Source organism: Ostrea edulis, chromosome 8 (genome assembly GCF_947568905.1).
Source record: "Ostrea edulis chromosome 8, xbOstEdul1.1, whole genome shotgun sequence".
Lineage (NCBI taxonomy): Eukaryota > Metazoa > Mollusca > Bivalvia > Ostreida > Ostreidae > Ostrea > Ostrea edulis.
The window spans coordinates 33051302-33074203 of record NC_079171.1 but is presented as its reverse complement, the minus strand read 5'-3'; the positions used below and the strand labels follow the sequence as shown (position 1 = coordinate 33074203).

At 37.3% G+C, this 22902-nt stretch overlaps 2 protein-coding genes across 2 annotated transcripts; one reads left to right on the top strand and one right to left on the bottom strand.

Moving 5' to 3' along the window:
- Window positions 1–11281: 11281 nt before the first annotated feature.
- LOC125647585 (uncharacterized) lies at window positions 11282–13394 on the bottom strand. The gene is made up of 4 exons (XM_048874317.2): window positions 12991–13394; window positions 12782–12838; window positions 12240–12386; window positions 11282–12036 (listed from the first exon to the last, which is right to left on the bottom strand). Exons 1-4 carry the CDS (start codon window positions 13038–13040, stop codon window positions 11802–11804), a joined length of 489 nt encoding a protein of 162 aa, XP_048730274.1. The 5' UTR covers window positions 13041–13394; the 3' UTR covers window positions 11282–11801.
- Window positions 13395–14385: 991 nt separating this feature from the next.
- On the top strand, window positions 14386–19543 carry LOC130046327 (uncharacterized). Its single transcript, XM_056147386.1, has 9 exons — window positions 14386–15323; window positions 15843–15959; window positions 16132–16248; window positions 16639–16755; window positions 16928–17044; window positions 17217–17333; window positions 17727–17843; window positions 18037–18081; window positions 18230–19543. Exons 1-9 carry the CDS (start codon window positions 14888–14890, stop codon window positions 18568–18570), a joined length of 1524 nt encoding a protein of 507 aa, XP_056003361.1. The 5' UTR covers window positions 14386–14887; the 3' UTR covers window positions 18571–19543.
- Window positions 19544–22902: the final 3359 nt, after the last annotated feature.

Here is a 22902-nt window from a genome sequence, read left to right as displayed (position 1 = left end):
GAAACATTCTTCTTTATTTCTGTCCTCGAAAGCACATTTGAGGACTTTCCAGGAAGAGAATCAAGAGTCACCAGCAATGTTTGTAATTTTTGTAGAAACCGACTGGGTGAATTGGTGTAAAACATTCATCGAAGTAGGCACTTTCGCACCCACAGAATGAAAGACAATACAATTTCATTTGCTCCTTTCGACACTGATAATTTGTAATGCATCAATGGAAATTTTGTTTGGCCTTACAAATCACCATCTCTCATAATTTCTTAGATGACTCATTTTTTCGTGTTTGGTCCAATCGTTGTTGATTTTATGGTATTTGATCTTGAACACGTTCCTTTCTTCATCATTTAAAGAACTTTCGAATTTGGTGGGGCGTGGTGGTTGTACATGGAAATTTAATACGCGGTAATCCACGATGATGGTGCCGCTGGAAGGGGAGATAAGCCATGGCTTTCCATGCACCTAATTTCCTCGTCCCAGTTCTCCCCCCTCAATCACCAGCTCACTGTAATGGGGGAGAGACGTATCACCGCCTATGGATCGTCGCGTTACCTTCTTAAAGAAGAATCATACCGATTGTTAAGCCGTTCTTGGCACACTGATTTTGACTGCGGATAACTCCGTTTAACTGATCAGGATATGGGGCTCACGGCGGGTGTGACCGGTCAACAGGGGATGCTTACTCCTCCTAGGCACCTGATCCCACCTCTGGTGTGTCCAGGGTTCCGTGTTTGCCCAACTATCTATTTTGTATTGCTTGTAGGAGTTATGAGATTGATCACTGTTCGTTATCTTCACCTTGCATTTAAGCCATAACTCTCCGATTCCTTCATCCCAGTCCTCTCCCCCACTCAACGGATCGCTGTATTGGGGTGAGAAGTGTTACCTTTCTTAATAACCTCTCTCCCCTTCTGCCACATATCCTTTATCTCTCGATCTACGCAGCATCCGTAATGATCCGAACCATGACCCCGTCGAAATTTATGACTAGGATTGTAGTCACAGGCGATGAAATTTCTAGCCACGGGACTCGATTTGTGCATTTGACTACATGAATGGTCATTCTTCTTACAGCATGTGATTTGTTGCATGGACAAACAGCATATTCGCTACTTAGATATGCCTGTGTCAACTCGCTACTTTGGTATTGCGCCATTTTGTAGTTATAGAATAAGAGATCGATTTGGAAGGCGCATCTTATATAGTACTACATTGGAATATTTAAATATGATTCAGACCAATCTTTAAACCCTTCTAAACTTGTATGTCACGACATGATGGGCTAATGAGTTTTTAATTATAAATACACATTAAGAGTCACCAGATCTCCCATCCCCCTCCACACACAATTAATTATTGTAAAGCATCTCCTTTTTACCACAAGGAAATACATGCATTCAATTCTTTTATGCCACCAGGAGACAATAATTGGTAGCCGCCCCAATGGTTTAAGGAATTCTTAATACACTATACACTCTAAGATGGATCGCTGCGTTTCCACCGCCCCCAGTCACCAGCTCACTTTTATGAGGGGGATAGCGATAAACCATGGATCTCCATGCGCCTAATTTCCTCGTCCCAGTCCTCCCCATCAAGCACCAGCTCAATGTAATGGGGGAGAGACGTATCACCGTCTATGGATCGTCGCGTTACCTTCTTAAAGAAGGATTTAAGCCATAGCTCTCTGATTTCTTCATCACAGTCCTCTCCCTCACTCAACGGACCGCTGTATTGGGGGAGAGAAGTGTTACCTCTCTCCCTTTCTGTTGACACATCTCCTCTATCTCTCCATTTCGCAGCATCCGTAATGATCTGAACCATGACCCCGTCGAAATTTATGACTAAGATTGTAGTCACAGGCGATGAAATTTCTAGCCACGGAACTCGATTTGTGCATTTGACTAAATGAATGGTCATTCTTCTTACAGCATGTGATTTGTTGCATGGACAAACAGCATATTCGCTACTTAGATATGCCTGTGTCAACTCGCTACTTTGGTATTGCGCCATTTTGTACAGTTATAGAATAAGAGATCGATTTGGAAGGCGCATCTTATACAGTACTACATTGGAATATTTAAATATGATTCAGACCAATCTTTAAACCCTTCTAAACTTGTATGTCACGACATGATGGGCTAATGAGTTTTTAATTATAAATACACATTAAGAGTCACCAGATCTCCCATCCCCCTCCACACACAATTAATTATTGTAAAGCATCTCCTTTTTACCACAAGGAAATACATGCATTCAATTCTTTTATGCCACCAGGAGACAATAATTGGTAGCCGCCCCAATGGTTTAAGGAATTCTTAATACACTATCCACTCTAAGATGGATCGTTGCTTTTCCACCGCCCCCAGTCACCAGCTCACTTTTATGAGGGGGATAGCGATAAACCATGGATCTCCATGCGCCTAATTTCCTCGTCCCAGTCCTCCCCCTCAAGCACCAGCTCACTGTAATGGGGGAGAGACGTATCACCGCCTATGGATCGTCGCGTTACCTTCTTAAAGAAGGATTTAAGCCATAGCTCTCTGATTTCTTCATCACAGTCCTCTCCCTCACTCAACGGACCGCTGTATTGGGGGAGAGAAGTGTTACCTCTCTCCCTTTCTGTTGACACATCTCCTCTATCTCTCCATTTCGCAGCATCCGTAATGATCTGAACCATGACCCCGTCGAAATTTATGACTAGGATTGTAGTCACAGGCGATGAAATTTCTAGCCACGGGACTCGATTTGTGCATTTGACTAAATGAATGGTCATTCTTCTTACAGCATGTGATTTGTTGCATGGACAAACAGCATATTCGCTACTTAGGATATGCCTGTGTCAACTCGTTACTTTGGTATTGCGGTATTTTGTACAGTTATAGAATAAGAGATCGATTTTGGAAGGTGCATCTTATTTAGTACTACATTGGAATATTTAAATATGATTAAGACCAATCTCTAAACCCTTCTAAACTTGTATGTCACGACATGGTGGGCTAACGAGTTTTTAATTATAAATACACATTAAGAGTCACCAGATCTCCCATCCCCCTCCACACACAATTAATTATTGTAAAACATCTCCTTTTTAGCACAAGGAAATACATTCATTCAAGTATTTTATGCCACCACGAGACAATTAATTGGTAGCCGCCCCAATGGTTTAATGAATTCTTAATACACTATAAGATGGATCGCTGCGTTTCCACCGCCCCCAGTCACCAGCTCACTCTTATGAGGGGGAGATAAGCCATGGCTCTCCATGCACCTAATTTCCTCGTCCCAGTCCCCCCCCCCTCCCTCCTCAATCACCAGCTCATTGTAATGGGGGAAGAGACGTATCACCGTCTATGGATCGTCGCGTTACCTTCTTAAAGAAGGATTTAAGCCATGACTTTCTGATTTCTTCATCACAGTCCTCTCCCTCACTCAACGGATCGCTGTATTGGGGGAGAGAAGTGTTACCTTTCTTAATAACCTCTCTCCCTTTCTGTTGACACATCTCCTCTATCTCTCGATTTCGCAGCATTCGTAATGATCCGAACCATGACCCCGTCGAAATCTATGACTATGATTTTAGTCACAGGCGATGAAATTTCTAGCCACGGGACTCGATTTGGTGCATATGACTAAATGAATAGCCATTCCTCTTCTTCTTACAGAATGTGATTTGTTGCATAGACAAACAGCATATTCGCTACTTAGATATGTCTGTGTCAACTCGTTACTTTGGTATTGCGCCATTTTGTACAGTTATAGAATAAGAGATCGATTTGGAAGGCGCATCTTATATAGTACTACATTGGAATATTTAAATATGATTAAGACCAATCTCTAAACCCTTCTAAACTTGTATGTCACGACATGATGAGCTAATGAGTTTTTAATTATACACATTAAGAGTCACCAGATCTCCCATCCCCCTCCACACACAATTAATTATTGTAAAGCATCTTCTTTTTACCACAAGGAAATACATTCATTCAAGTCTTTTATGCCACCACGAGACAATACTTGGTAGCCGCCCCAATGGTTTAATGAATCCTTAATACACTGTGCACTCTAAGATGGATCGCTGCGTTTCCGCCGCCCCCAGTCACCAGCTCACTTTTATGAGGGGGATAGCGATAAGCCATGGCTCTCCATGCACCTAATTTCCTCGTCCCAGTCCTCCCCCTCAATCACCAGCTCACTGTAATGGGGGAGAGACGTATCACCGCCTATGGATCGTCGCGTTACCTTCTTAAAGAAGGATTGAAGTCATAACTCTCTGATTTCTTCATCCCAGTCCTCTCCCTCACTCAACGGATCGCTGTATTGGGGGAGAGAAGTGTTACCTTTCTTAAAAACCTCTCTCCCTTTCTGCTGCCACATCTCGTCTATCTCTCGATCTACGCAGCATCCGTAATGATCTGAACCATGACCCCGTCGAAATTTACGACTATGATTGTAGTCACAGGCGATGACATTTCTAGCCACGGGACTCAATTTGGTGCATTTGACTAAATGAATAGTCATTCTTCTTCTTACAACGTGTGATTTGTTGCATGGACAAACAGCATATTCAATACTTAGATACGCCTGTGTAAACTCGTTACTTTGGTATTGCGGCATTTTGTACATTTATATATATAAACATAATAACCAGCATAGATTAGTAAAATCAGTATATTCACATGCAATGATTATTGATTGAAATGGTAAATGATTCAAGTGTTAAATTTGGCACAAATCAGCCCAAATTAAAATAATCATGAATGGGAATAGGCTTACAAACATTTACTAGCGCTGATAAGGAAAATGAAAATATTTACATACAATGATTATTGATTAGAATAGAAAATTACATGAGCTCGCAGATATGAAACGTTCTTAGGATCAACCATCAACTCCATAAGATTCCAGCAGCAACAAAACTGTATGTAAAAAGTACAAGCAATTTGAACTTTCTTATAGACCGAAGTACAATCATTATAGACCGAAGTACAATCATTATCTAACAAGTGAATAAATTAGGTGTGGATATATAAACTAATAAAGCAAATGTCTATGAAAATCAGAAATAAATTAAGATGTTAAAATTACAAGTGTTTATAAAGAATCCAATAAAATTCTGCGAAAACAAAGGAATACTTGTGGAAATCAGCAGTATATTATTTTGATGCACTAAAAACTACAGAATGACTGAATGCAAGGTGAATATAACGAACAGTGATCAATCTCAAACTGAATATAACAAAGAAAGAAAAAAGCATCATGTGCTACAAGCTATAAACAAAAGCGATATAAAGAAACTCAACACATTTAAAATATCAAAAAGGATCCAATTTTAAATTTTGTACTCTGTGCATATTCGTCAAATCCATACCTATGTGGCGGTTTTCTATTTCTTTTTGGCAATATTGGCGGCGGGACTATAGTTTTAGAATCAATTTTTTTTACATTGTTTGGAAACTAATTTTGCGGATATTTCTTTATAACAACGAAGTATTTTTCTGTATAATTGTACCTAATTGTCATAAATTTCTCGAATATTTATGAAAATAATGTTGACTTGCTTATGCATGTAAATAAGAAGTCCTGATATACCTACAAAGAGAGAAAATCATAATTACATTTATAAAAATTAGAAAAGTCATGTGATGTGTCAATTTCTTCCTCAAAGCCAAAAAGTTTATTTCTAAATTGATAGGTTTCGAAATTTTGCCTTGTACAAATCGCCTAGAGTTTTCTTCCAATAAAAATGTGATAACGCTCAGAAGTATCAAAGATAAAGTTGGAATAAAACACATCGAAATGGATCTCCGCTTTCCATTCCAAAATCGTTGTTATAGTCATCCTCACAGCCAGCCTCTACTAAATTAATAACGGCTGAAATAGCGTCCATTCTTTTAACAAACTGAAAGGTAGTAGTTCCTCTAAATGCAAGTTTAAGCAAATAGGAAAATGTATCAAAATGTGTGCTTATTTATATCTTGATTATGATAATTAAGGAATTAATTCTGTAGTCATCGATGTGGAGATGATAAAGTACTAGAACTGTTCAAATGTAATTAAGATTGTATATTCATAAATCGAGGGTAAAACTAAATAAAGCCTTATATTAGTCGAATATAAATTGTTCCCTTCAACACACAATACCTTTTACATAATTACAGGAGTCTTTTACCTCATTTGCATAGTTGATTGAAATAGCCTTCCGAACCTTTTACCTCATTTCCATAATTGGTTGAATTATATAGCAAATGGGGGGGGGGGGGGTGATTTAAAGTGTTTTTGGTCCGAGCAGTAGTAGAATAATGCTGATTCTAAAACAGGTTAAGCCACTCCCCATTTACTATATAATTCTACAAATTATGTAAATAAGATAAAAGGCTCGGAAAGCGTCAAATATGCAATTTACTATATACGCTTACAGAAGGCTCAAGATCTGGCTCCGCCCACAAATATGCAAATTACTATATACGCTTACAGAGGGCTCAAGATCTGCCTCCGCCCGTATAATAATTAGCAAAAGGACGTTAAGCCACTCCCCATTCTCTATATAATTCTACCAATTATGTAAATAAGATAAAAGGCTCGGAAGACGTAAAACACATTAAGCCAATCCCCATTAGTAGTAAGGGGGACAGAGAACAGTCAGTCTACAGTCAAGATGACGTCATGGGTTTTTTCCATAGAGGTCATATGAGGTCACAGTCAAGGGGTAGTCTACAGTCACTGACGTCATGGCGGAGTCTACAGTCAAGGGGAAGTCTACAGGTACTGACGTCATGTGGTTTTCCCAACATTTGAGGTCATACGAATGTATCCACAGTAACACGATAGACAGTAGATTTGCACACAGAGCCCTTTGGGACATTGAAACTTGGGGTTACCTTATTTTGCAAAGCAACAGTCAAGGGAAGATGCTAAAAATATCCCTTTCTGACTGCTATATAAAGGCAAACATTTTAGATTCTATTCACAGCCATCACTTACTGTCAAAAGATTCTAGTCAATTGAGTTTGTAAGTAATATTTTATTTTCGTTTTTACCACAAAAACTCTGGCATGTGAAGTGGACTCGCTTTACTTTAGAATCCCTTTGTCTTTAGAAATGTAACCTTTTATCTACTATCAATTTGGGGATCTTTAATTTATATAATTGGGACATATTTAATTATTGAGTCATTTGCGCGCGCTGTTATAAACAATGAAGTACATTGTGTATAAAAACATTCAATACAAATGATAGTGATGTCAAAAAAAATAAAAATTCAGCTTCAGATCCATTTTTCAGAAATAGTTAAAAGAAAACGAGGTATTTAAGGATGGTATGTTGACATATGCGGTATTGCTATATCTAGACTTGGAGTAGTCTCTCTCTACATAGTTCACTGTCTGTCAGTACTTACAAATGTATAATTTGTGTGCGCTGTCTAAATACAAGGAGGTACAGTTGTGTATAGAATATATCTATCATCAGTAAAATTCAATGATGTCCAAAAAAAAAAGTTAAACAAATAAACAAAAGTTTCAAAATCAATCTCACAGAAAGGTCAACGGAAATGATTGCTGTGTGGTCCACATCACTGCTTGACATGATATTTACAAAGAGAAAGAGTATGTGTGTTTTGCAATTTATTTATGTTAACACACAACCACCGAAAAAAAACAAAACAACTATGATTAAGACGGGTTCATGATTGAAATGATATATTAAGAATATTTCATATCTGATCTGATCGGGGGGGAAAAAGCGTACGTGCACATTTACTTGCACCCGTATCATGTGATGAGAAAAAAACCCGTGCAGAATTTCGCGGTTAGATTACGAAGTTACCAACCGAAGTAGCAAGATGGGGAAAATCGTCATGCTCGTAGTCTTAGTTGTACTCTGTAGAGCAAATTGTGAGATGTTTTGTCCAAAATGTTGGCCACGGAATGATGCATATTTCTGTCCGGCATCCGCTTGTGTCACTCTTATGGGAGATGCACTTAACATTTGAGAAACCCGCGTACATAGTTGTTCAGCGACGTTAAAACTACTTTGGTTGAGAAGACCTGCCTCGGAAATCACTGTCCTATACAGAAGAGGAGATGAATGCCCATCACGTAAGTTTAAATCAGATTAGTATTATGTCAATTTAGGACCCGCAGAGTCATAAGCAATCAGTAGCGGTCTGGCGGATCCAGAAATTGTCGAAAAGGGCAGGCCCCTTTACTTTTCGGTGGATCCGCCACTGTATAATATTGCAAACTTATATATAACTATAAAATAATGTTCTAATTTATTCAGTTGCAAATGCATGTAAGTTCATTTGTTTAAAAAAAACCACCTTGTAATCCAATTGTAACTACTCGGCCATTTCCGTAAAAATGGCGAGTGCGCGTTTTCATACAGGGTGTTCCAAATGATTCTTTCTTTTACAGTAATGGCGAAGATCCGACATTTTCTTCAACCAGTGACGAATAGCAAGCTTCAACCCATAACAGGTGCGTACTCTTGATTGTATACTAGTAGTAAGGGGGACAGAGGACAGTCACTCTACAGTCAAGATGACGTCATGGGTTTTCCCCACCCATAGAGGTCATATGAGTTCACAGTCAAGGGGAGTCTACAGTCACTAACGTCAAGGGTTGAGTCTACAGTCACTAACGACAAGGGTTGAGTCTACAGTCACTAACGTCAAGGGTTGAGTCTACAGTCACTGACGTCACAAGGGAGTCTACAGTCAAGGGTGAGTCTACAGTAACTGACGTTATTGCTGGATAATAAAGGTCAGAGTCATAAAAACTAAAGTTCTATACACCCAGTAACAGTCTAAGGTTTAAGACTAAACTTAAATTCAGGTTACAAGTAGATCTGAAAGTAACAACCACACACCCAGCAACATTCTAAAGTTCGGACTAAATTTACGATTTCCAGTCTCTCTGGGGTGGTGTAAGAGATTAACTATGCCTAGAAACAGTGTACGATGAAAACTAAGTTTAAGATCATAAACACAACTGTATCCACAGTAACAGTATAAGGGTATTGCTAAATTTAGGATTACCAGCCGTAACCAGGCATGGTTTCCAGAAAAAAAGCTCTACGGTTTTCCGTAGGGTCACTCCTTTAGTATGACGCCGAAGTTCAGTATAAAAAAAAGTCCAAAACTCAAAGTATTTCTACAGTCGCTTCTTGCATCAGAAGAACAACCATTCAACAACCTTACACAGTAAGTAAACTGTCGTTATCCTCTTACAAAGACAAAGTTTCGAGATTCTCAATAATCAGAAGATCCAAGACAACAGAGTTAATAAGGATTGTGATTTTTATTAACATTTTCTATCACACAAATATTGTTCTGTTTTGCAAAATTTTACATATACACATCAATACTAGACACCAAAATGAATTTTCATTTTCCTCATCTGTGGTGTTATAGAGTTGTAAACCTCACTTTTTTGATACTGTCCCTCTTCTTGATCAACTTGTCCTCCAAATAGTTCGTTATTATGTGAATCTGTTCGGCATCTGCTGTCACCCTGGACGCGAGAGTTCTTAAAAGTTCAAACTGTGACTTTAAGTCTTGTTCCGGTTCTCTCATTCTTTTCTCCAAGTTCTGTAGTTTTTCAGGGTTTGTTCGCCTATTAATAAAATATGAAAATGACCTTACAGAGTATCAGATACTATGGTAAAATTCAATGTACACCGTACATTCATTAATGCTGTGTATTTTTTTTTCAAGAACTCATATTTACCCTTTGTAAAAAAAAAAAATAGCATTAGTACTTAATTTAATAATAAATCAAAAATATATTTCAATACATGAAATATTATTATCAAATTATTAATGTGTTTAAAATCATCACCTTAAATTTGTCACGATTGAGTCCTCCACATGTTCGAACCCTCCTTCCATAATGTTAAAAGACGGGGGTGAATCTAGTGCCGGGGGCCAATTAGAGTCATGAGCCGGGGAATATCTGTGGAACAAATTAAATTTAAATTTAATTCTTTTAAATTTAATTCTTCATCCTGAAGAAGGGACATGTCATCCCCAAATGCATTAAAGTAACTGTCCTGGTGAGAATCATGTTATCGTGCAAAATAACTATTTTAAATCCCTCTGGAGAATTTTGTTTAAAAGCTTTGTTATTATTCCTTATTCACTTCTCTCTCAGATAAGATATATGCTGTTAAGATTCTCTCTCTCTCTCTTAATTCAGAGTGTCTCCCCTTTATATCAGTTGAAAAAAATACCTTTGGAAAGGAACATATGCATGCAAGGTGAAAATAACGAACAGTGATCAATCTCATAACTCCTACAAGAATTACAAAATAGATAGTTGGGCAAACACGGACCCCTGGACACACCAGAGGTGGGATCAGGTGCCTAGGAGGAGTAAACATCCCCTGTTGACCGGTCACACCCGCCGTGAGCCCCATATCCTGATCAGGTAAGCGGAGTTATCCGCAGTCAAATCAGTGTGCCAAGAACAGCTTAACAATCGGTATGAAACACGTCAGACAGCATTTGACCCAATGCGAGGTTGTATCTGATGACGTCAATGTAGTAGCTTTGTTGTCTAGGTTAGCGTCACTCTCTGGAGTAGGAGTCACAGGTCTTGAAAGAAGAAGACAGGAACTTTTTAATGTTGTATATGGCATATTACTTATTTCTTATTACTTTTAATTAAAATTAATTATTTCATCCATGAGTGAAGTTTTTATTATTAATGTAGTAGTTAGGGCTATACGGATTGTGAATATCGGCCTGGGTAGCTCATTTGTTAGAGCGCCTGACTAGCAATGCAGGGGTCCCGGGTTCGATTCGTGGTCAAGCCACAAATTTTCCCCTCTCTCCTATACTACATTATTATTTGAGTCAGTTTTTTTTAAATTGAATTTTAGCAAATTTCGTCTTCGTCCGTATCCTCATCCTTCAAAACGACCTTCCGTGCAGCCGCTTTTGCCCTCTTCAGTGGAGGTAAACGATTATGTTATGTAAATTAGTAAAAGCATGATAATTTGTCTGCATAATACAATTATATAATGTACATGTAAAGAATGTGTAAGTTTTATTTCCTTTTAACAAAAATGTAATATAATGTAATGAATTTTAACTTAAATAAAGATATTATATTAACACAACACCAGTAGTAAGGGGGACAGTACACAGTCAGTATACAGTCAAGATGACGTCATGGGTTTTTCCCCACATAGGTCATTGAGGTCAGGGGTGAGTATACAGTCAAGGGGGAGTATACAGTCAAAGGGGAGTCTACAGTCAGAGGGTGAGTCCACAGTCCAAGGGTGAGTCCACAGTCAAGGGTAGGTGAGGAGGTGATTAGCAACACTTAAAGGATTAATTCACATAGCAACAGTCGAAGGATGATACCATAAATATCTATTGTCAGGGTCACCTTAGTTCATATAGCAACAGTTGAAGGATGATACCATAAATATCTACTATCAGGGTCACCTTAATTCACATAGCAACAGTCAAGGGAGGGATCTAAAAATATCCTTTTTTGTCTGCTATAAAAAGGCCAAGTTTTAAGATTCTATGCACAACCATTACTTGCAATCAAAAGATCCAATTCAATTGAGTAAGTAATATTTTATTATCATATTTACCACGAAATTATGAACACATTTATGGATATTTTGAAGACATAAAAAGTAAAATTCCATCTACTTGTACAATAAAAGCTGCCCTCTATAACGTTACTTTTTTTTCTTATTAAATTATGAACTGATTAACAATAAGAAATTGTCAATCAGTATATAAAATATCAAACAAATCTCAATGGATATTTACAGTTTTACACAATTCATAGTATGGTATTGACGTTATTGTTAATGTCAATATCACAAGTTGTGAATTTCACTCTCTTTTTCTTTGGTGTCACGGGAGCCAACTGGTCCTCCAAATAATTAACAATAATGTTCATTTGTTCCAAGTCCTTTGAAACGCGGTCGCTCAAATCTCGGAGTAATTTAAATTGTTCTGCTAACGGCTCCCTCAACCTCTTTTCCAACAAATTATATTTCTCAGGATTTTTTCGTCTACAATAAACAGGATAAAAATGACATGTTGCAATAAAAAAAATCAATTCAAGATATTTTATATTAGTTCCTTTTCCCCAGATTAGAGATGATGTTAATATGCATAATATTTAAATTTTATGATATTTAAATTTTTTTTAAAATTTTCTCTAATTCAAACATTATAATAATAAACAAAGTATAAATAAAATGTTTATGTTTACCGGAAAGTAGTAAGGATGGAATTCTCACAGTTTTCGAAACTGTCCAAAGGTTCCTCGTCAATCACGGTTGCTAACCGCCAGTTTGAATCCATGGCCGGCGAGTACATGTAACTGGCTGAGGTGCCGCAGTTGTGCTGGCTCTCAGGTCTAAAGAGATATGGAGAGGATTACTTTCCTTTGTACTTCGATAATTTAGTTTGAACATAAATTTAATTTTACTTCATAAAAAGCAGTTAGTCTTTGGCACCAAATAAAACATTGATGTACATCATTCCAATTCTACGTATATAAAATGTTAAGAAGAAACGAGAAACTTGGAGATTTAATACTTTGAAGAGATAGAGGGAGAAAATACTCGTTATCTGTTTAAAATTTACTAAATATAATAAAAATTGTTAAAAGGAGGGAGAAAATACTCGTTATCTGTTTAAAATTTACTAAATATAATAAAAATTGTTAAAAGGTGTAACATTACACTAAAATGATTGGAAAATTTATGGTTCTAAAATCATTTCAAGTCTAAAATTAATGTTTATATATACCTTTTAAGTAGAATTGTCTCGGTTTGACTTGTACTTTCGGGGGTAGGAGTGGAAGGCCTTTAAAAGAATATATAACACACTTTCTGATTCCAATTAAAACATTAATATTTATAATGTATATTATCTATATAACGTGAAACAAAGCACTACATGAAAGTAGGCATATCAAGCCAAAGAAAGATAACTCTTATAAAAGCTGTTAAACTCACCGCTTTGGCAGGCCTTCCATTTCCAACTCTTCACTCATCTTCAACCACATTTGTTCGAACTCCTCGAATGAATTTGCTGAATTTGTGGAGTCGCTGTCAGGAGAAAAAATAAATACTGTAAATCAGACCCATACTGAATTCAAAAAAATTCCATTTCTAGTTCTTCACCCATCAAGCTTAGAAAAAAAACCTCAAACTATGTAATATATACTGAAAGATACATGTGAAATTCAAATAATTAATATATAGAGCACTAAATATTCACAACTAAGTACTGAAATTTTACGCTCCAACCCGGGGTCGAACCAGCGACCTGGCACCCTCCGCCTAGCAAGACTGTCAACTCAGCACATTAGCCCATTCGGCCAAGATATGACCTCCCATATATATATATATATATATATATATATATATATATATTAAGTAAAAAAATATTTTTTAAAAATTGTTCTACTTACAGAATGTCAAGAAACTTTTCTGCCATGATCAGATTTTTTGTCAATGATAATTTCTGTTTGCAAACTCCATTTATATATAATTTCGGGTGGACGTTATGGATGATGATTGGGTCTTTGGAGTTTCTTAACTCTAATTTCGTAACACTATAATTGGTTGGTTGAGTAATGACCGAGAAGTGCCCCTATTGATCGTATTTATCATCTGCACCCCTTTTAGTCACGTTTGAAAAATACCGCCCGGTTGTCCAATACCTGCGCAAACATTGCAGCAGGAAGTGTCCCACTTATTTACGTGGCCTCAATAATTAACTCGGTTAATGATCTCAGCTTACTGATTAATTTTACACAAAATATATATGTATTATGAATGTAGTTATGGAACAACATCAATCATTGTATTTCCGCTGTATATTATATAATCATTAATTCCTACACGAATTACTAACAATTAGTTTACTAACTTTAGGGGGGGGGGGGGAAACCGAACAATTTCATGGAGACAGGATCAGAATCATGCTCATTTCTATATATGGTTGGGGAAACTGGAGACTCTTGTCTGTCATTATATCATTGTATCAGCTTGAAATGTACATGAGGGCTATTCTCAGCCAGCGCCAGTACTGAGTAGGGAAAATAAACAATCAAAATAATTTGATTATAAAATACATTTATTATATATGATATTTAAAGGGTCACCAACATGCGTAAAAATGGTGGTGTGACTGAATGTGTGAGATTTGTGACACACACTTGTCTCATACAAAAATGTCCTAATGATTTGTTATATAATTTCGGAACCGTCTTTCAAACCAGGGGGGCAGCTCCGGAATTTGAAGCTACGGTTAGAGTGGGCGCCGTCCGGGTTTTATGCAAGGGGTATGATCAGCCCTGGTTGGGGCCCAGGGGACGATTTTAAAAAAAATATTTTTAAACGTTTGTAAATATAAGACCTGCAAAATCACAGCAAAACTCCTGTCATGTAGAAATATATCTTTTTTACTTTTTTTCTTACGAATGGTTGTAAATTAATCAGATTATTAAAAAAAAATCAAGTTCAATAGGACGATTTACTGATGAAGTTGAAAAAGATAACCATGCCCGCTTGTATTGTACTCGTATAATAAACATCAAAGAGTCATTTTAAACGCTACTTTGTAAAACCAATTACTTAAAGTCGAGTGACTGACACATTTGAATAAAAAAAAGAATAATTAGAATAATCAGAGTTTCCATATTTGCAATAACAGTGGCGGATCCAGAGATTTTTTATTCCAATGAATGATATTGTATTTTTTGTTCAACATGTAGGGAGAGGGTGAATTAAGTTTTTATAAACTGTGCCCAATCCCGTTGTAATATTTGATATAAAATAAATTAATGAATTATAAGATAAATCTAATAACTCATTTAGTAAATGAGACAAAGAAAAGATTAATGGGATGTCGAAAAAAATATGGTATGAATTGATGAAAAGTGTAAAGGTTGCGTTGCTGATGGAAATACCCGCGAATCCTCCGTCACATGATCAATTTAGCTCATGCGACTTTTTTATCAAATGGAAAATGGAGGGACGAACTACAGCATGTGTGATATGTGCTGCAATAGTGATGATGACACTTCAAGATTTTTATACTTTTGCTAAAATTATGGATGTTGCGCAGTGTCCAAGATGTCTGAACAAACGTGGAGTTGTAACGTGTAAAACTTACAAGAACAATTGTGTCAGTGTTTTCCTTAATCGTGCCAGAACCCAAATCCGTGAAATTCGCGTCCCTATGTGTACTATCGATATTGTGGTCAACAGAAAGTGGGAGTCCCTTACTGACTTTCCAGTAGTGCGGGACATTAGGGGACATCAATGTGCCAGTGTATTCAGTAAGTAGTACTTAGGGTTTTCATTATTTCAAATTAACGTGTATTTGACCACTTAATATATCATTTTTTGAACGACAAGTCGTTGTTTGTCGTTGTTGTGGTGATTTGCTAGAAGAGGAAGGGGTTTTTAACGAATGATGTATCGTGAGAAAAATAGGACCACGTGATATTTTCATAAACCAATCAAATCACTGCGTCTTTTACTATGGAATGTTTACGTTTGTACAACTTGTGTATTGGTATTTAATTATGTAATTTAGTCTTAACTGATTCTTAGAACGTTTCTGTAAATATCAAGAACAAATTAATAACTCGTGTTTTCAGTTCTAACTGTGACTGGTATCTAAAATAAGTACTCGTATGATCGGGTTCGGGGTACATACAGGGAATGTGAAATCGGAAGTTTGAAACGTTCCCTTTGTTAGAGGGTGTACAGTGAAACTGAAAGTAAACATTTTGTTTTTGTTGTAGATCCCCTAAAAAAAAATAATCACCGCTCCTTTTAAAAATGTATTGCAGATATGCCTACTGAAGAGTCCAAGATGTTGGCCACTACTACATTACCATCCACTTCATCAGCAAATACACAAGGGAGGGCTTGGATTGGGCCAGCGTCATTGAAAAGTACAACTCAAGGTAGGACTGCATTTGTTGAACTAGGTTGACTTGGTAGTTTTACACAATTTAACAAGAGTATAATTCAGAAATATTATTGAAAGATTAAAAAGCAAAGTAGTATTTTTTTCTTACCAGGAAAAAAAACCCCAAAATAGTCACCACCTCTGTGTAAAAAAAAAATGTATTGCAGATATGCCTACTGAAGAGTCCAAGATGTTGGCCATCTTTACAGTGCCATCCACTTCATCAGCAAATACACAAGGGAGGGCTTGGATTGGGCCAGCGTCATTGAAAAGTAAAACTCGAGGTAGGACTGCTTTAACGTTATATATCCCTCAGCAAGGCGGGGTAACTCATACATATATAAGATAATGATGAAATTAAAAAAAAAATGTTTTCTATTATGTTCTGATTGAATGATTATCAATTATCCACCAGAATACATATCTATATCAACTGCGAATCTTGATCAACATATAAATTGATAATGGAAAAGAGCATTTTCAATTTCTGACACCTGAGGGATGGATAACCTTAATTGAACTAGGTTGACTCAGTAGTTTTACACAACAATTTAACAAGAGTATAATTCAGAAATATTATTGAAAGATTAAAAAGCAAAGTAGTATTTTTCTTACCAGGAAAAAAAAACCCCAAAATAGTCACCACCTCTGTGTAAAAAAAAAATGTATTGCAGATATGCCTACTGAAGAGTCCAAGATGTTGGCCACTTCTACAATACCATCCACTTCATCAGCAAGAACACAAGGGAGGGCTTGGATTAGGCCAGCGTCATTGAAAAGTACAACTCAAGGTAGGACTGCATTTGTTGAACTAGGTTGACTTGGTAGTTTTACACAATTTAACAAGAGTATAATTCAGAAATATTATTGAAAGATTAAAAAGCAAAGTAGTATTTTTTTCTTACCAGGAAAAAAAACCCCAAAATAGTCACCACCTCTGTGTAAAAAAAAAATGTATTGCAGATATGCCTACTGAAGAGTCCAAGATGTTGGCCACTTCTACAATACCATCCACTTCATCAGCAAGAACACAAGGGAGGGCTTGGATTAGGCCAGCGTCATTGAAAAGTACAACTCAAGGTAGGACTGCATTTGTTGAACTAGGTTGACTTGGTAGTTTTACACAATTTAACAAGAGTATAATTCAGAAATATTATTGAAAGATTAAAAAGCAAAGTAGTATTTTTTTCTTACCAGGAAAAAAAACCCCAAAATAGTCACCACCTCTGTGTAAAAAAAAAATGTATTGCAGATATGCCTACTGAAGAGTCCAAGATGTTGGTCATCTTTACAGTGCCATCCACTTCATCAGCAAATACACAAGGGAGGGCTTGGATTGGGCCAGCGTCATTGAAAAGTAAAACTCGAGGTAGGACTGCTTTAACGTTATATATCCCTCAGCAAGGCGGGGTAACTCATACATATATAAGATAATGATGAAATTAAAAAAAAATGTTTTCTATTATGTTCTGATTGAATGATTATCAATTATCCACCAGAATACATATCTATATCAACTGCGAATCTTGATCAACATATAAATTGATAATGGAAAAGAGCATTTTCAATTTCTGACACCTGAGGGATGGATAACCTTAATTGAACTAGGTTGACTCAGTAGTTTTACACAACAATTTAACAAGAGTATAATTCAGAAATATTATTGAAAGATTAAAAAGCAAAGTAGTATTTTTCTTACCAGGAAAAAAAAACCCCAAAATAGTCACCACCTCTGTGTAAAAAAAAAAAAAATGTATTGCAGATATGCCTACTGAAGAGTCCAAGATGTTGGCCACTTCTACAATACCATCCACTTCATCAGCAAGAACACAAGGGAGGGCTTGGATTGGGCCAGCGTCATTGAAAAGTACAACTCGAGGTAGGACTGCTTTTGTTGAAAAATGTTAATAAATAGATATCATACATGTTAAGCCAATTTCAATTTCTTTTAGAAATGAATTGTAAAGCTTTATTGTTAAATTCTTGTGTAGACATGCAAATTCTTTGTTGAGACTATTACGATTATCACAATTATGATTTTTGGGCTAATGTTTTGTGTGTTTAAATTCCAGGGTTACAATTATCTACCGAAGAATTTGACGTGCCTGGGACCGCAGGTCAGTTTGAAACCCTACTGATGTTAATTATCCATGAGAATGAACTGAACAGATTTTTTTTTTTGATAATTACTTGTTGTATTTGTATGTTGTGTTTGATGCATTGATGAAAGTGTTAATTGTAATTACTTGTTCTAACTTTTAATAGGTGTTTTTGCCTGGGCAGTTGTCACAACACTTGCCATTATTCTGATTGTGATAAGGCATCTTTTGCTTTCGAAAATAAAATGCTGCTGTAGAAGGCAAGTCAACCATCTTCCTAGAACACCATCACCACCTTCAACACCGTGCACTCGTGAAACTGTAGAGCAGATAAGAATGCATTTATTGCACACACCATCTTCCATTGCTACCACCCCCAGCAGTTTATCGGCGTCAACCCCCAACACAGTAGTTTCAGTAACTCGACCTCTCCTTGGTGATGATGACGATGAACCTATTTCACAACGTACCAGGGCTAAAAGTGTCGCAAAGAGACTTAGCCTGTAATTTCTTTACTAGTTTTTCAAAGGGATGATATTACTACGTTTTGAACTTTTTAATGACTGTGTAGTGTACAAGTTTTGAAAATGATAACAGTAAACAGTTTTATGAATGTGTAATCAGTTTAAAGTTGTGCATTTTTTATGACAGATTTTTTTGGAATTGGAAAAAGCATAAAGTTTGGGACTTTTTGAACTGTTTAAGTTCCATTATTTTTCCTTTTTTTACAAAACAGATTTGTTAATGACATAACAAGTTGATGACATTTTACTTTTTTTAATGAATGTACATGTAGTACAGAGCAACGGTATTGTTTAAGGACATTGACTCGTTAGTTTTTCCTATGGTTGCTTTTAATGTTTTTGTATTTTTTATTTTTTTTTTTATTTTATGCGACAGTTTGTATTTTACTTGAATACTGATCAAAGGAAAATTTAAAGTCCTGCCTTTATTTGCTGATTATTATAATTTACATATGACAGTGATCATGTGGTTATTTTTGGGATGTGCAATTGATGTAAAATGATGTTTAAGTTGATTTTAACTGATAAATGTGATTTACACTTAACATTGATCATTTGCTTATTATGATTGTGATGTATAAGTTATGACATTAGGGTTAATTGTTGCAGCACATATTTCTATATAATAATATTTAATATCCAATAGTTATAGAGTATTATGCTTAATATTATCTACCTGTGATATAATGCTGTTAATAACAATGCAGGTTTTAAATATTTTTGAACATTTGTTTAGCTAGAAATTCTTTTGGTTAGCAACTGGGTTTAAAGAATAAGTTTGCACAGTTTGATATTAAGCATGTTAATGTCTATTTATAGATATTTTTGTCAATAAGCCAGTATATTTCTTAACATTGTTTTTACCTAATGTCATTTCTTTGAAAATTTGTTAAGTATTAGGAAATACTTAAAATTTTTGTTACAGGATTTTTGTTAATAAAAAAGTATTCTTTCTATATTGCCTTCTATATTTTATTAATGTACTCAAGTTCGAAATGGATATTCCGATAATTGTGACATTACGCTGCTGTCTGTAAAAATAATGTTTTACTGGTTTTTCAATTTCATTTAACAAATAACTAGCCATGTTTATTAATATACCTTTTGTCCTTTGACATGGATATAAATTTATATATATATTTTTTTTGTAATTAAGAGATGGCAGACAGCGGTTTATTAAAAGAAATCCTGGACTCCTTGAATGACCCAGACACCGTGCAGTTGTTTGCTACAGTTAATGGTCTTACTGGTGATGCCGAGGTCGAGAACAGATTAAGGGAGCTCCAGTGGGAAAAGCACATCGATGACTTATGGCAGGAGGTTCTTTCCGAGATGGAATCCCCAACTAAAAAAATTAGACCATCCCAAGAGGATGGCGATCAACCCTCTACGAGTGGGCAGTCGGGGGGTGGGGGGAGTTCCGAGGACCCATTAGAAAAACCCTATTTCATTTGGAAGAGAGACACTCGAACATTTAAGAAAAACTTGGCCCGCGACACCACGTTTAAGGTCAAATTTAACGAGCAGTGGAAGGGGGATAAATTGTTAGATATACATAACAAGTTGCACGATATGTTCGACGACCTGTTGTCAGAGGCCCGGGGTCACGATGCGGATCTGGGAAGGGTGGTCATCAGTCATTCGAGTTTAAACAATCCGATCGTCGTGCCGCTACAATCCTGGGAAAATCTGAATGCAGATGTCGTCCTGTCCGAGATCACCAAAGTACTTAATTCGAACGAAAGCTTGTCCGTGGACGAAAATCTGTTGATCACCATAGGGTCCATCGATTTGCCCAAAGGGGGAGGTAACCCTAGAAAATTACCCATCACGTCTCTCTTTGGTCCTAAAAATAGCGTAGAAAGAAAGAGATCGCTTTTTCACGTACAAAATGATAACAACGTATGTATGGCCATTTCCATTGGTCTCTGTTACCTGAAAACGTGTGAAAAAGTAGATGCTGTTACGTGGACAAATTTAGTGGGGAAAGATGCCGGAACAATGTTCGACCATATCATCAAGCACCGTACTGTTACTCGATCCTATTACAACAATATCTTGAAAACCTCGAGAAAAAAAATGCAAACGGAGTTGGCGATGTGGCTGTGTGAAAGAGCCGGAGTTCCTACTGACAGATATTTAGGTTTGAACGACATCGAACCATTCGAAACCTTACTTGGTGTCTGTATCAACGTTGTGTCCTCAAGAGTAGGGAATAAATTTGTCAGGGTGACGGAGGACGAGGACAAGCCACGTCTGTATTTATATCACGTGGACACAGAAACTGAAAAACACTGGCACGGGATTGCCAGCATACAAGGCTTTTTTAAGGCATCGTATTTTTGCCATACTTGTTTAAAACCGTATAATGATAAATCCAAACACACGTGTACCACCTCGTGTGAGGTTTGCTTACATGACCACTGTCCAGAAACAAATGTCCAAATAGGTTGTCGAACCTGTGGACGGGTCTGTCGTTCCGTGGCGTGTTTTAAACGTCATAAAAAACAAAGAGTCGTCAAGAAAGAGAGTTATCCTCCTCCTTGCGAACTGTTTCACCAATGTAAAAAATGTAGGGTCATTCTACATTGCTGTAAACGCTCTCCCGACTTGCACGTTTGTCAAGAATGGCAGTGCCCTAACTGTCTAGAATATCAAATAGGAGAACATCATTGTTATCAAAAACCGTGTGGATGTGATTTAGAAAAAAGAGACAAAAAATTTATTTTCTACGATTTTGAGACGCGTCAAGAGGACATCTTTCATTGCGAGCAAGGGTATCGACCGTCTTGCATCAGATGCGACCAATGTGTCAAAAAAGAACGCCAGTGTGTAGACTGTAGACTCTGTCAGAACTGTCGTGATCCGTCCTGTGGTCTACAACAACACAAAGTCAACTTTGCCGTGCTGCAGACCACCTGTCACATATGTGAGAAAAGGGAACTGGTGGAGGGCGCCTCCTGTAGTTACTGCGGAACACGGTGTGAGCAATGCTCCCGAACCCATAAAGGTGAATATGTGAACCCCCCTTGTCCCGACACTTGTGGAAAAAGGGAAGTGGTGTTTTCTGGCGACAACGCCGCCGAGCAGTTCTGTGCTTTCGTCACCAGTGAACATTGTAAAAATTCGATCTTGATTGCCCACAATGCCAAAAGTTTCGACTTGTATCCGGTTTTAGAAGTGCTCATAGACCGTCACTCTATTCGACCTAGCAAGATCATTTACAACGGTTCTAAAATCATGTACATGCACATTGCGCACAAATTAAATTTGACTTTTGTGGATTCCCTCAATTTCCTGCCCATGAAGCTTGCCAAAATACCAGATGCCTTCGGTCTACAGGAACTCTGTAAGGGATACTTTCCCCATTTATTTAATACTAAAGCCAATCAAAACTACGTGGGGCCGTATCCAGAGTTGAAGTACTACGGATACGATTTCATGTCGGCCGGGGAGCGGAAAAAGCTTGCCGAATGGCATGCAACGAAACGAGACGAAACCTTTAGCTTTCGAGAAGAAATGTTGCAATATTGTCGCTCGGACGTTGATATATTGAGGCGGGGGTGTCTAGGATTTAGAAACTTGGTGATCAAGGTGACAACTCTAACAGAGGAAACGGTTCAAGCAAACGGAATCATCAAGAAAACGAGCTCGGGTGGAGTCGACCCCTTTGATTTTGTCACCATTGCAAGTGTCTGCATGGGGATATTCAAGTCGCTCTTTTTGAAGGGAAAAAGTAAAATAGAAATCACCAAAGATGGTGAATCGGATTTGTACGACATTCGTCATCATAAGAGTTTAGAGGGGGTCCATCTCGGTGATTCTTGGACGTCTCTCGTCGATTTAAGAAAGGACGACAATGTACAGATAGGAAAACGACATTTCAAAAGTCCCGTGGCAGTAGTACCATCTCAAGGATACACGAAGCGCGACAATTACAGCAAAATTTCCATCCAGTGGCTGGAGTGGTTGATGGAAAAAAGTCGTCAGCGGGGTAACCCCATTGTCATTTCCCACGCTCTCAACGGTGGTGAATTCCAAGTGCCAGGGACCAATTACAGATGTGACGGGTTTGTCAAGATTCCTGGCGGAAACGGAACCATTTATGAATTCTATGGTAAGAGCTTATTATTTTAACCTTTGCCCCCCCGTTTTCCCCCTAAACTGGAGGGGGGGGGCGGCGGCGGCGTACCTGGACTTAATTACGAATGTATTGAGGATTGATATTGTTCATTTTGGTACAGGTTGTGTATTCCACGGTTGTCCCAACTGTTTCCCAGATGATAGGAATACCATCAAACACCCGTCTACCAAT